The 14,571-nt window shown below is 33.8% G+C and overlaps 1 protein-coding gene across 1 annotated transcript in view; it reads left to right on the plus strand.

Annotated features, from left to right (window-relative positions):
• ANOS1 (anosmin 1) overlaps positions 1-14,571 on the plus strand; it is a 125,510-nt gene that overhangs the window by 93,437 nt on the left and 17,502 nt on the right. The window contains exons 7-9 of the mRNA XM_072351109.1: positions 1,689-1,891; positions 4,440-4,587; positions 9,048-9,197. Coding sequence (XP_072207210.1) covers positions 1,689-1,891; positions 4,440-4,587; positions 9,048-9,197 — 501 coding nt within the window. The remainder of the gene's footprint in view (positions 1-1,688; positions 1,892-4,439; positions 4,588-9,047; positions 9,198-14,571) is intronic.

A 14,571-nucleotide genomic window follows, 5' to 3' on the forward strand; every position in this document is an offset into this window, starting at 1 on the left:
AAAGCAAACACAAGTAATTAGGAAAATGAAATTAAGTTAAATTTCCAGAATTCTTAAACTCATGGGGGTTTTTATAACAGTTACGGCCAGTATGAGATAACAGGACCATTCTTTACTATTTAACTAAAATGACACACATGAGGAAACAGAAGTATCTACTGTTATTTAATGGAGGCTCCTTTTAAATAAGAGGAATAACCCATTATTTAACATCTGCTGATCTTTAAAAAGGAAATGCTATCTTTATTAACTCTGAATGTGTCACTTTGCATGACCTAAATGATGGAATTCTTCAGTGAGACCATTAGTCATAGGGATTATCTGATGAACTTAGTATGTCTGGAAAGTTCATTTAACAGCTCATTAACCATTATGAGAAGATTCAGGTGAACTGCACCATAAATGAATGCATGATGTCTCTCCTGCACACCTCCAGTTTTATTTCTGGCAATAAGTGGTGGCTCATTTGGCAGAAAAGTTTTGTGAAAATGATTTTTTCAATCCCATTGTTTTTCTCTTGGCTTCAACTTCACATCATGCCTTAATTACTACAAATTTCCTTTATATGCCTGAAATATTTTGACTTTTTGAGCTCCACTATTGAATTTGTTTACACAGTTATTTATCGATTTGTGTGCTTTCATTACACCTTGCCTATAATGTTTGGTTAACAAAGACACTTAAAAAATGAACAAACAACTTTTTCAAGTATTCTTTCTCAGAAGTGCTGCTGAAAGAAATATATTGCCATATTCACTTTTGAGAACATTTTTTGTTATCAAGTTTACTTAGATTGAGAATTAAAAAGTAAGACTCAGATGATGGCAGATTTGACTTTGAAAAGTTCAGATGAAAAATTTCCTCTTATTCACATAACTCAGCCAGTATATTATACACAAGGGCCTAATACTCAATATTAGAAGTTGTTCAGTAGTGGAACCTTTGACTATCTGGTGTCCTTAAATCTACGGTTGGCACATAGGCAATTGAAGGAACAACAGCTCAGCTAATATTGACCAGAAATTCAAATAAGGAAATAAATTGTTGGGATGGTTTAGTCTGCTGTTGTTATTAAAAAAAAAAAAAAAAAAAAAAAAAAGTTTATGGACACCTATGGCAGCATATATTGAATTCTTCATTGCATCTTAATTATATATCTTAATTATATTTATTCTTAGGACATGTCTATGTCTATGATAATGAATATCAGTACAAGAATTTTATAGAAAGATTCAGCCTCTAAGTATATTCTCATCTTACAGTTCTCTGGCAACACTGACATAAATATTTAGTGTGTGCAAGATTATATTCTGTTCTTGTGAACTAGGAGTTTTTACATTCACTGTGTGTTTAAAATAGTGAATTGCGGAAATAAACCTAATAATTTAGTACATTACGATGGAACTTTATAACATTTGTGAACATAACAATGACAGAGAATAATGATAATCCTACATGTGAATGCATAATTGTAATTTTAGTAAAGTTTGGATTTGTAGAAATTGCAAAAAGCCATCTCAGCTGTGAAAAGTTTTTGCCTGAATTTTCTTAAATGGATGGAGAATGTTTAATACAGATTTTGTATGACTAGTAAATACATAAGATGAATATGATTTTTAATTTACTTAAGATGATCTTTACTTTAGATTTTTTAATATTGTTTGATATTACTTCATTTTTAATTTCAGATCCATCTGCTCCACCAGCTCCATCTAATATCAGAATTGCCAATATCAGTGCAAGCAACGATGGAACTGTTAATGTAATGATTACTTGGGATCTTCCAGAAGAGCCTGATATCCCAGTGCACCACTACAAAGTTTTTTGGAGCTGGACATATAGCAAATACATGATCCCAGCTAAAAAAAAGAGAAGAAAGATTACTGATGGGGTAAGAAAGAAAATAGCAAATGAGACAGAAATATGGCTATGTGTTAATTCTGGAACATTCAAACTTATTTCTGTCATGAAATAAACAGAGTATAAGTAACAAAAATGTGATGAATCACAATATTTTCTACTGCTTGGAGAGTAATTGCCGTAATTTTTAGGATCACCAACCCCACAGACAAATTTGATACCTCAGTTCCTTTGCTTTGCTGAACTCGAGGAGTAGACTTCTGTCTTAGAATGCAGACAAGTATCAGACTTTGCAGGAGAGATGGATAGAAAGTTCATTGCTTTTTCTCCTCTAAAGCAGGGTTTCTTTTATCATCCTTCTGAAAGATACAGTGGTGTTTCTTTTAAGAAACATTAACATCATCTGTTGCATTATTTTTTTCAGTTTGTAAAAAAAACTCAAGGCACCCCTGTATAGAATAACCATTAAATAATCAGTGGGGGCCCAAAGAAAAAAATAACAAACATTTAAATAATGCATTGTGCCAAAGATGTGACATATTTCATAGCAGCAATTTGCTATTGAGATTTTTGACTGTGTCGAATTTTGCTGTCATTTCCTTAATCATATTGCACAGTAACTAAGTGTAGTTAAAAGAGATAGAAATGTATCACAAATAAATTTCTGGACTTAATTATCTGGAATTACTTTTATTAATGCATTGTAAAAAATTGTTTCTGTTTCTGTGTTAACACTGTGTTTTGGCTCTGGTTGACTGCTTGCACTGTGATGAATGACAGCTGTTGAGTAATAGTCTCTCTATCCCTTAGCCACCAAAACCTGCAAAACATGAGAGCAGTGTAGTGTATTCTTGTTATATTATTCTGAGTTGTACGCATGTACATATGTTCAGCAGACAGGACATAGCAGACCCAACACTGGATGGGCACTGTGAACCAGTCCCTTCCAATGGGAACTGCTAGGGATGAGGGTCTAGAGGCTGCAGCCATCATCACTAGCTCTACAGTGGGAAAGAGTGAAAAGAAAATATACCCAGTGCTGGAAATAATGTGGATTCTTTTCAGCAACTGTGATAACTTGGCTCTTTGTTTCTACTCAAGTCAAATACTTTGGAATAGAAAATCCACAAAGCTGTAGTGAACATACGCAGAAAAGAAAGTTAGCTCATTTTTGTAGTTTATAAAAATCACGTTAGCAAGATAAGAGTAGAGTTGGGTTTTGTTAGGTAGTAGAATTTATGTTTCTCAGGAAAGATGCCATTGTCTAGAGACCTTCATAGCATTAAAATAATTGGGAACAAGGTCCAAACTTGAATATGAAGATATTAAAAAGATCCAAAATGTATTTCAGTGGAAAGGTAAAGTCTTAAAATATCTTTCATGCTACTCCTGCCCCATGTTCTTTTGCATGAACTGTACAGCAATGAGATTCAGACTACCCCCACAGGACACTTCTCAGGCTATTGCTTGCCAACGAATATGATAGAAATATTCAATCTAGAAATCAAAACTACAGAAAATATAAAACAAGGTTAAGAAATCTTGTTTTTAAAGGAACACTGACAATTTTCTTTATCCAGATTTTGCCTTTAGAAATAGACTGGTTCAGATTTAGTCTAATACAAATCATTTTATAGTGATTTTTATAGGAAATTAAATAATTTGAGTAAAATGTTTAGAGATGTTATAGTCAGTAGTAAATATTTCAGCAGAAACAAGTGAACATGACTGATTAGAAACACTTTTGACAATCCCTTAATTGTTAAATGTGGCAGTATATGGTTATCTTTACTCTGGATTGATGGGTAAACTTCAATTGCACAATGAATTGCGATTAAAAAAATAGATTATTCTGTCTGAGACATAGACTAGAAGAGCAGTCTTATAAATACTAAAAAATATTTACAATTGTAAAAATATTGAGTAGCCTTTTCTCTTCTTTGTCATATTATGGGAAGTATTTTAATTTATGGATTATTAAACATGATTGTCCTACTCACATACACTTCCATTAAATTGTGTTTTTGATTTTCTGTTTTTGTTAGGTTGGTTTGCTTTTGTTTTTTAGAAAACATTTTATAGAAAAGATTAACAAATGTACTGAATGTTGTATGTAACTGTTTTCAGACTAGCTATCTCAAAACTAAGTTGTCAGTTGCTTTGCTAATAGAAAAAAAAAATGTGAATGAATGCATTTTAATTTCTTTGATTGAAATAATTTTGGCATACCAAAAAAAAAAAAAAAAAAAAAAAAAGTATATATGTATATGTGTGTGTGTGTGTATATATATACAGCAACTTTAATTTTGGCCTAAACTGTAGGTGACTGTATTTGCCAAGGAATTACTGAAATTCTGTAAATGTCAGTAAGGTTCGTACTAAGAAAAGTGACTTCAAAAAATAGAGTACAATGAAATATAGCATTAAAGAAGCAAACTTTTGTTCTCCTGGAATTTATACATAAGTTTTCTTTTCTGATTTCAAAAGAATAGCGTGCCTAAGATAACAATCCTGCTTTTGATACAAGCCTGTGTTTCAGTAATACTATAACTTCCATATACATATATTTTCTATTATAGCCTCAAAATTATGTGGTCCTGGAGGGACTCCAACCCAACAGCAACTACAATGTAGAACTGCAGGCAGTAACACGCTGGGGTCAGATACGCCTTAAAAGTGCTAAGGTTTCTCTTCATTTTAGCACGACACAAGACAACAGGAATAACAGTGAGTAATTGTGTTAAGACACCTGAAATCTGTATCTCTTCTTTAACTGAAATTTGAATGTTTTAAGTAATGGTTTCTTAAGTCATTTTCTTTAAGCTGTTTTTTAGATAGCAGAGTAATCTTGTCTTGATCAAGCTGAGTAACCTTTTAATGTTAAATTTCCTATTTAAAACTAGAAACAATTTTTTCCTATTTCTTTTTCTTAGTTTTCATTCACCTTAAAGAAATTCAATGAAAATGAAAGCATTTGCATCACTGTGATGTTAAGACTTTAAAGATGCAATACATCTATAAATTTTTGTTTGCTGTAAATCCATTTCTGTGTCTTTCTCTTAACTGGACAGTTTTGACAGTGCTTTTCAAAATCCTGACTACTTTGACCGGCCTGTGAATTCAAGTTCTTAGACCATGCAAATATGTACCTTGTAGGAAGTGAGATAAAACACTGACTCTGCTATCTGAGAATCTGAATTGTCTTATGCCTGATAAATTAATTGTTAATAAATCATTGCACACATAGGACAAAAATTCAAATTAAAATCTTGAAATCCTTAGAGGTTAGATTATTTCTTTTTGAGATATTTAAAACTTCATATGCTTAAGCCATGCTCGGCTCAACTTTGTTCTAGTAAGTGGAAAAGAATCCCAGGTGCCATTATGCATTATTATGGCATACAGCCAAAGTAGCATTAAGCAAGCTATTGAATTTCTTTCTCTCATTTTATTATGACAATATAATTTAAAATCGTGTCTGAATATGAGAGTAAACTGAATCTTAGTTAAATGTTTTTATAATTGCAATACAATACTGAGTTACTGTCTTAGCTGCTGATACATCTCTGTTTAGTCAATAAAGCAATAAAACAAAATTCTGACAAGAAGATGCTAGATATATCATTTCTAATATTCTTTCCTGATTGTTTCATTTTCCATCCATTTACGTTTTGATATTAAAGTACAAAGTCTATTTGGCACCATTTTCATAACATTGCATTCACCCTAAATAGCCTCATCTAACTAACCGATGGCTATTTTTACTGGACCCTTCTGCATGTATATTCTGTTTAGACAGGTATAAAATACTTTAAATTAATTACTACCTAGGGCAGACCTCCACATCTACAGTTGCTTCCTGTTTTAATGTACCAAGAACATAAAACAGACTTAAGGATTCATTTACTTCCTCTCTCTCTCCATATTAGGCTCACTTTTACTACCTTGTTGGTCCATTTTAGAGATAGCAAAGGGCCAAATGTTGGTATCTTGAATGTACTGCCTATTCTTGAAGTTATAAAAGAAAATGAGCTTGAATCTTCACAAAGTGGACTTACAGCAAGCTTACGTATGTTAAATCCTTGCTGAAGCGCTATATAAGTGAATATAGAAATTCTGCCTTTCTGCTGGCTCACCTTGATTGTACCTGTGTTTTCTGTCATTGCCCACAAAAATGACCTAGTTTTCAAGAACATGCATGATATCCAACTACTGTTATTTTGCCAGATTAAATTACAGCTCCAAGAAAGAACATGTAACTGAGTCTACTTTATGTAGAAATAATGTCCCAGGAGTAGGCTGGGTAACCTAAATTTTGTGTGAGTCTGAGGCAGGGAAGAATTCTGGAAGCTATTAAATTTCTTTCCCTCATTTTACTATGAGAATAGCCTTCCAAATTTTCCCCTTTTGGAAGCAAGACTAATTAATCAGCTGATGTTCATCAGGCTTTATTATTAGACCTGATGTTAGGTTATAGTCTTACAAGACAATATAAAATGAAAACTTTCTGCATAATGCAGTACCTTTAAACTGGAGCTGGCATAACTGAGCTTGGGTTTTGCCTGTGTAATGTCATTCCTTACTTTTTCTTTACAGTAAAAAACGGTTTCACAGATTGTGCTGCATCAACTCTCTGTGATATTGCTGATATGTCAATAATGGGTTTGTGCTGAGAGAGGAGGACTTTCATTTCAATTCTTTTTCTCCAGAACACTGTTTTTATTTTCCTGAATCTGATGCAGATCAGCTGTAATTTACCACATTGTAGTCCTCCGAGTCCTCTACCAAGTGGCGTTTATCTACCAATAATGACTGGTGGTTTCATTGTTTTATGTCCACACCAGTGTTACCTCTTCATCAGGGTTTAAAGTCCCTTGAATAACTTGGATAATCCACCCTCTCCTTGCCCCTTTTACTTAATAAAAGTCTATCAGTAGTTTCTGTGAAAGTTTATTATTTACATAATTTTTGTGCTTTATTTCACTTTACTATACTGACCTTTTCAACTAAGTGTTTAAATGGATGCTGTATTTTTTTTAAACCAAATTCATAGTACATTCTGAGTATTTTTGATTTTGAATGTTCTTCAAGTGCGTGAATGTTGTATTCAAAGTATGACCATCCATGTAGCTAATGAACAGTATTTTCTTTTTAACTGCAAATCTCTGCCTGTGAGAACTTGAAAACGCATATTTGTTTTACAAAAGAGCATTTCAATAATAAGCATACAGAGAAATCAGAACATACTTTCTGTTAAAGCCATGGAGGAAAGAGTTGGAGATTATTTGAGCTCAAACTGGTGATACCACACATTTTAGTCAACAGAGCTACTGAGCAACTGAGAAGTGTGTTTGGACCTATTCTGAAAATGGCTAAATCATGGCTTATATGGAAAAGCAAATACAGTCTACCACTGAAGGATATGCAAATAGATTTGAACTAAACTTCTGACTGTCACTGAAGTAAGCTATTTAGAAGCACTTCTGCTTAAGGTATTTTTGATAATACTCAGAAGCAGATGGAGAAAGATGAAAAAATAATTGCCTGAAATATTATCTAGGACAGGACATTCATGCCCCCTCATCATTTGGGGAATTTTTTGGCCTTTGGGAAGTAGTTCCAGAAGCACTATTCCAATTTTGCTGGAGTCCCACTGTCAATTGCTCAACTCGCTGTGGAATTAAGGTCTTTTTTTAGGTGGCTGTTCATGTTGTCAGAACAGAATCAGTCTATAACCCACTGAAGTAATTTAGTCCTGAAGACTTCTGTGAGCTTTGACCCCGGCCCTCTGGCGTTATCTTTCCTCGGTCTCGAAAATATCTTTCTTCACTCTATTCATGTGCCTCACTTCTGGGAAATGCAGCAAGATTCTCTCTCTCTCTCTTGATCAGTGTATGTAGTATATAGGTTAAGTCAGTGTTCTTGTTCTGGATTTGGTGAGAAAACAGCAAAATACAAATTTGGTTAAATTAAATTATGTTGAGATATACCTAAGAGGTTCATGTTTGTACTTCACTCTATCACTTTGTGATTTCCAGTCAGACACCATAAACACTATGATTACCTTGTGAAAGAGCAAATATAAATATGGTAGATTTACTTAAATGTGAAAGAAACAAGTAAAAAAGTAAAAATGTATCAGATTAAGCAAAAGATTGAAAAAGTAAAATTTGTCCAAAAAGCAGTTCCAAATTTTAGCTGAAGTTACGTGTAGTGTACCACATTCAAGTTCATGTTGCTCATGGTGGTTGTTGAAACGAGTATATCTCTCTTTGTATCAAGTATACAGCTAATAATTTGCCACTTCCTAATAATTGGAATCTTCATTTTTCACTTAGATGTAATATCAAATTAAATGCACGGGTGTTTTTTTGTTAATCTGACTGATATGCTTTGACATTGAGCAATTAAATGCATTTTGAATCCACACTGCTGCCTCTTAAACTGAAAACATTTAGGAATCCACAATTGTTCTAAATACTAACACCACTAAATGTTCGTAAACTGTTACCAGATGAAGAGCTTGATGAAGGACATTGCATTACCATTGCTTTATGGAAGCTAGGCACAAATATCAAGGGATTTGCTCAAAGTTCATTCTGCTCATACAATATTTTCCTAAGCATTCACTGTTCACTGTTGGAGACAGGAAAGCAGGCAAAAAAGATGTTTAATCTGACCACAGTGTTCTCATATACTGTACCAAAAAACTGTATTTACTTTGATGTAATAACCACATGAAGCCCCTGTGGGTTACACTCAATCCTGTGCTTAGGTTTTTGGCTATATTCAAATACTTTGCAAATATGAAGATGATGAATGATTATATAGAAATACAGCTAGATACCATGCTTGTTGAAAAAGTCAGAATGTTAGCTTCTCCTATTCCTGGGAATATAAATACACTCCCTTTACTTATGATCCCTTTGAAAATTTAGAGAGCATTTTCATATTTAGCATTTGTGTGTCTTTTTTTCTGTCTCTAAAATATATTTACTCAAGTTGAAACCAAATATGTTTTTCGGCAATATGGACCATTTGTTTTTTATAGTTACAATAATTTCATGTAGGTAAGATATTAAAATAAAGTAGGTTTGTTATTTTTTCTGAATTTGAACATTCATTATATGGTCATTAGGCAGCACTGTATTAAATAAATAAATTATTTATTTTTCTGTGTACTGCAGATGAACAGACATCTTCTGGGAAACCTCCAAAAGGAGTGGTAGATCCTTACCCAACCTTTCAAAGAAGAAAACCCACTCGTTTTCTTAAAATTGGAACTCCTTTCTATCAGGACAATCAACTTCAGGTTAAAGTCTACTGGAAGAAGACAGGTTTGTCAAATTTTTTGTTTCACTGTTTTTTTAAGGAGGAACTCTCCTAACCTGTCTCAGAGTTGTAGAACATTGTTTTGAGATGCTAAGCCTCATTCAATCGTTTGAAGTCAAATACAACATCCATCCCCCTATCCCTTCACCTTCACATCGGAGTGAAACATTGCCTCTTGTTTTGTCTGGCAGAAAGAAATTATGAGTCAGCTACCCAAAGATTGTAGTCAGTCGTGTTGGAGTACTGAATCTTGTCAGAGCTGAAATGATTTTTGATTCAGAAGAAATTGTTTCTTGTAAATATTAAGTAAGTAATAAGAATTTGTCCTTATGTCACATAACTTTTGTGACTAGGCGTGTAGTCTCCCTGGAATGTGGTCAAGGGATCTCAAGTGCACAGTGTTCCTGTCTGATGCTCCTTTGGATGCCTCTGCAGCATCACTTCTTAGACTTCGTAAGTGGAGAAATGAGTCAGAAAATAAGTCTGTTTGGAAATCATGTAGTGATGTCACAAAAACTAAACTACAGTCTGAACCACAAAATTTAAAGCTACAGTGGTTATGTGAAGTCCGTAATAGGCCTGATGCCAAGCTTTATCAGTCACTTTGAGTTAGAACAGGAAAAAGCTTTTGCCACAACCACAGCAAAATAACTGTACATTGGTTGTCTACTGGGCTACATTTATTTATTTATTTATTTATTTTCAGAAAATCTAGTAATGATTTTATCTAAGTCTTTCAGACTAAAGGAAAATACTGTACATTTTAAGTATCTAATCAGATTTAGAAATGGAAAAAAAAAAAAAAAAAAAAAAAAAAAAAAAGAGGGATTTTCCTTTCTTTCCCTCTGGAAGCATATAGATTTTTCTACATTGTTCTAGCATAGCCATAAGAGTGTCGTATGCTGTTATTTGAAAATACACCTACAGTATTAGTGTTTTAACTTAAGGCATCTACATATAAAGCAGTAGCACATGCAACCTGACTATGTACACACTTTAAGTGTCTGTCCTTTTCTAGAGTATATTTCCATTTTATAGATTTTCCCATTTTTCCCATAAATTTTGCTTAACTTTATGCCAAGATAATTAAAAGCTTGAATAAAAATTGAGGCATTTTTAATTATGAATAGTAAGTTTATGTAATAATATGCTTTCAGTTATCCAAAATGAGATTCATGTATATGGAACTTTATATCGATAGCCTCAAACTTTATCCTTCTGAAAGCAGGTTGTCAGCAAGTGGTTTCATCTGCTTTTATTATCAGAAAATCAGATGACTTTTGAAGCAATTGATCCCATACAGCAGTATACATCCTCTGTAGTTGCCTGTGTTCCTTACTGAGTACTAAGGGGACCTAGATGATCAGTTCAGACTTGACAATTCATATGTAGAAAACCTAGAGATGCCTCATGTCTCTCTGGGAACAGGTTCAATACTGAACAATCTGAACTGAAAGTTCTGAAAAAGTGTATCAAGACACTTAAGACAAGAAAGTTCTGAGAAAGTGTCTCAAGATTCAAAGTAGGCATCTTGAACTGCTTCTTCTCTAACTGTAATGGTAAATTAGCTATCAATCTTATAAGTAGACATTGCACTGTAAATGTCTAAATGTTGACATCAAAATCTGTTAGCTATTTCCCACCATGTCGTATACCTGAAAGTTATATTTGTGTTTAAGACTATGAATGTATATAAAAAGAAAAAAAGTTTATCAGCATTCTTACAATACAAAGTCTGAAAGTAATACCTCTTGTTTTGTTATGTTGGCCTATGATGTTAGAGGCAGATGGTGGTGGTAGGGCAGTAGAGGCGGAACTTTTCAGACAGTATTCCATTACATGTTGATGTTATGTGATAGGGGGTAGCAGTAGGGCAGTCTGACAAATTGGTATCTGACATGGAAGTGTGGACAAAACAAAGGCATGGAAATAAATCCCTCCATGAAGAAATAATGGCACCTATTGACATTTATTGACACTTGCTGAATATTTGTGGAAAGCAAACAGTAGATGTGAGCACTGTGAGGCAGTGGGTGGTTCATTTCAGCAGTGGCAGCAGCAACATGAACCATGAACAACAATTTTCTGGAAGACCATGAAGATTTTTATAAGTGCTACATGACATTTAGAGAGAGTCCATGAGTTGGGCATCCCTCATGCAGGATACTCTTGCTTTTACTTTAATTGTGAGGAATGTTCTAGGAGTTCTTTTGTTGCCTCTGTCTGTACATCCAGTAATACCTGGGGACAATCAGGCGTCTAGTGATAGCAAATGTGTGTGAGAAGGGCAGAATATGGAAGTTTGTCAAATTTTGATTTTCTTTTTTTTTTTTTTTTTTTTTCAACAAAAATATGTGTTCTAAGTGACAGCATATTAATTAACTCAGCAGAAGCCATTGCCTCATGTGAAACTGAAATACAAGCAATTACCTTCTTTTTAGAAGACAGCTCTGACAGGGATTTGGAGCTGAGGTAGTCCACGGCTGCGATTCTGAATGAAAATTTACTAGTGAGGATGTGTTGCAGAGCAAGTTTTTTTTCATTGTGCTTGTGAGCACAGCAGAAGGAGCATATTTGCTGCATCTTGTCATTATGAAAGAGCAGTCACAAGAACCAACGGAGTTTGGAACTCTGCTCACACTTCTTTGTCCTTTATGGACTTCACTGTCTCTAGTTGTGTTTATGGATTTGTAGGAGGTATGTGATTGGAGCAACTGTAATAGGAAATACTGAGACTTTACCTCAGTCTACTGTATGACCTGACATCTAGGTTGTTTTCATTGTCAATAGGCAATCAAAGTTCAAATCCTTCCTGACAAGTAACTGACCTCTGTATCCTGAATGATGGATGAAAGCAAGCAGGAGTCCCTATTGATTGCTTTAATGTTATCATTATTTTGTACATTACTACAAAAGTGATCAGACAGTAGAACAGGTGCCTCAGAGCAGAGGTCACAGTACCAAGCTGCTAGAGTTGAAAAAGCAGCTCTTAGACATAGGTTTGAATATTGAACAGTACTGTGTGGATCCAGGAGTTGGACTTCATGAATTCCTTCCAACTCAGATTATCTTATTCAGTTTACTATTGGAAGCCATGATCTTTTTTTTTTTTTTTTTTTTTTTTTTTTTTTTTTTTTTTTTAAGCAGAAATGCAGTCTTTTTATGGTCCTAAAATACGATGTGTGACTTTAAAACAAGTAGCTATTATGAAAATATCACTAAACCCTGGAAAGTATGTATCTTGATTATGTTGAGAGTTCCCGTGACATAAGAAATAATCCAAGAAATACAAATATGAAGCTTGAATGTGTTGGGCATTTGTAAATTAAGTAAAATTTCAATTGTTTGTTGCAATCTTTGCTTTGTCTAGTTTGATTGTAAAGGTTTTCAGTACTTTCTGCATTAGATTTAATGGTCCTAAACAGAGATGACTGCAGTGATGATGATACAAATATGTTGTTCAGATCTTAGAGCTTTTCAAAATGAAAATATTTAAACAGGTATGATAAGTGTGATAAAGCATCTTTTAGCTGTATGGAAAGCTTTTAAATTTACTAAAACAAATGTTTCACTTTGCAAGAGTAATATTACTCATTTTCTGCAGGAATAGCTTCTAGTATCATTAGACTTCAAAATTATTATTTTTTTAATTCTGTCCAAAACTAAGACAGATACATAAAAAGTTTCGTACCATTTCCTACACCACAAATTACAGAAACAATCAGAAGGAAAGATCTGTATGGATATCTGGCGGTCTCATAGCACTTAAGAAACACAAACATGTTCCTAAGGTTAGATTTATTTATTTTTTTTAACTTTCATTGTTCCATTTTCTACCTTGGAAATCATTTTGTATTTGAATTTGAACAATTTTATTCTGTCTAAAAAAGACAGAATGGAATCATAGAATAATTCGGGCTGGTGGGAACCTCTAGAGATCACCTGATCCAACTATCTGTTCAAAACAGAACTAACTTAGAAGGTAAATTCAGTTGCTTGGATCGACCTGTACAATCCTATAACAGATGTTGTTATTGTTGCCAAAATTTGTCCTTTATGAACACCAGGCTGCTGAGGCCATCTAACAGTGCAGCGCTCCTTAGGATTTCCAGAAGGCACGGTGATGTTTATTGACACTCAAAAGTAGTTCTACCATTACTATGAAGAAGATATAATCCTTGGTGTCATTTGCAGATGTGTCTCTAGGAAGTCAGTGAAAGTAAACCTTTTTTTTTTTTTTTTTTTTTTTTTTTTTTTTTTTTTTTTTAAATATCCCTCTGAATAGAATTAATTTGACTGTACAAGAAATGAAATAGAGGGGATGTTGCAAACTATTACTAAGCTGGCTTTATTTGTTAAAGGAGTAACTGCTTATACATTGAACTGAATAATGTGCTAGAGTTAATGTTGGGGTGGAAGATCCTATTTTACCTTGGAAAGACTTATATAGGCCAGTTCCTCAAGTGTCATTTCATAAGTCCTTTTAGCTTCAGTAAGCATGAGACATGAATGGAATGTAGGATCTGAACTTTACATTAAAAGAAATGCCTTTATGAAATAGTCTTTCAGTCTGAATGCTTTGGTATGATGGCAATAATAACTTTAGTTCAGGAGGTATCCTAGCAAGAATAACAGCACACTTCAGGCGGTACAAGGTGCTTAGCAAATGCACATAACTTTACTAGACAGTCATCACAAAAGTGTATTGTAATTATAGGATACAATGATTTCTTTCTGAAAGAAGAAAATGTCTTTCATTTGCTGCCTCTGACTTAGGCCTGGGATTAGAGAAACACAGTACATTCCTTAAACAGCATGAATTCTGCTTTTATAAATGAAAAGGGGAACTTTCTTGTGGCCAGATTTTTTGGCCATCTTGACTATGTGAAATTAAAAATTATGTGCTATTTATGTCAAGTAGTGGAACCAATTTAAAGAACTCCCTTTTAACTCCTTGGTGCTGGAGTCACGGAGTATCACCCATTACGATGTACTGGTGCACTTCGAAAACCTTGCTTAAAAGGACTAGCTACTTAATAATTAAGATCTTTGGTATCTTGGGCAGCAATCAAGACTGAAAATGTGAAAACAAAAATGATCTTATGTTTCCTCTGTTCTGAAATGGTTTGGCAACCAGAGAACTGAGGTTTTGGACCACAGCTGAGTGGTCTTCAGGTTATTGCATGGTTACGTATTTTTAGGATATGAAAATAAGAAATATCTCATAGACTAAAGGAGAAAAAAACTTTTATTCTTTATGAATTCACTGCTTCAGTCCTCATCATTTGCTGTTGTAATTCTCACACATGGAAATACTAGAATGCAATTTATTATGATGGTTCCTATCCAAAGCAACATATTACAATAGTATTTTCTAAA

This window comes from Excalfactoria chinensis, chromosome 1 (assembly GCF_039878825.1).
Source record: "Excalfactoria chinensis isolate bCotChi1 chromosome 1, bCotChi1.hap2, whole genome shotgun sequence".
NCBI lineage: Eukaryota > Metazoa > Chordata > Aves > Galliformes > Phasianidae > Excalfactoria > Excalfactoria chinensis.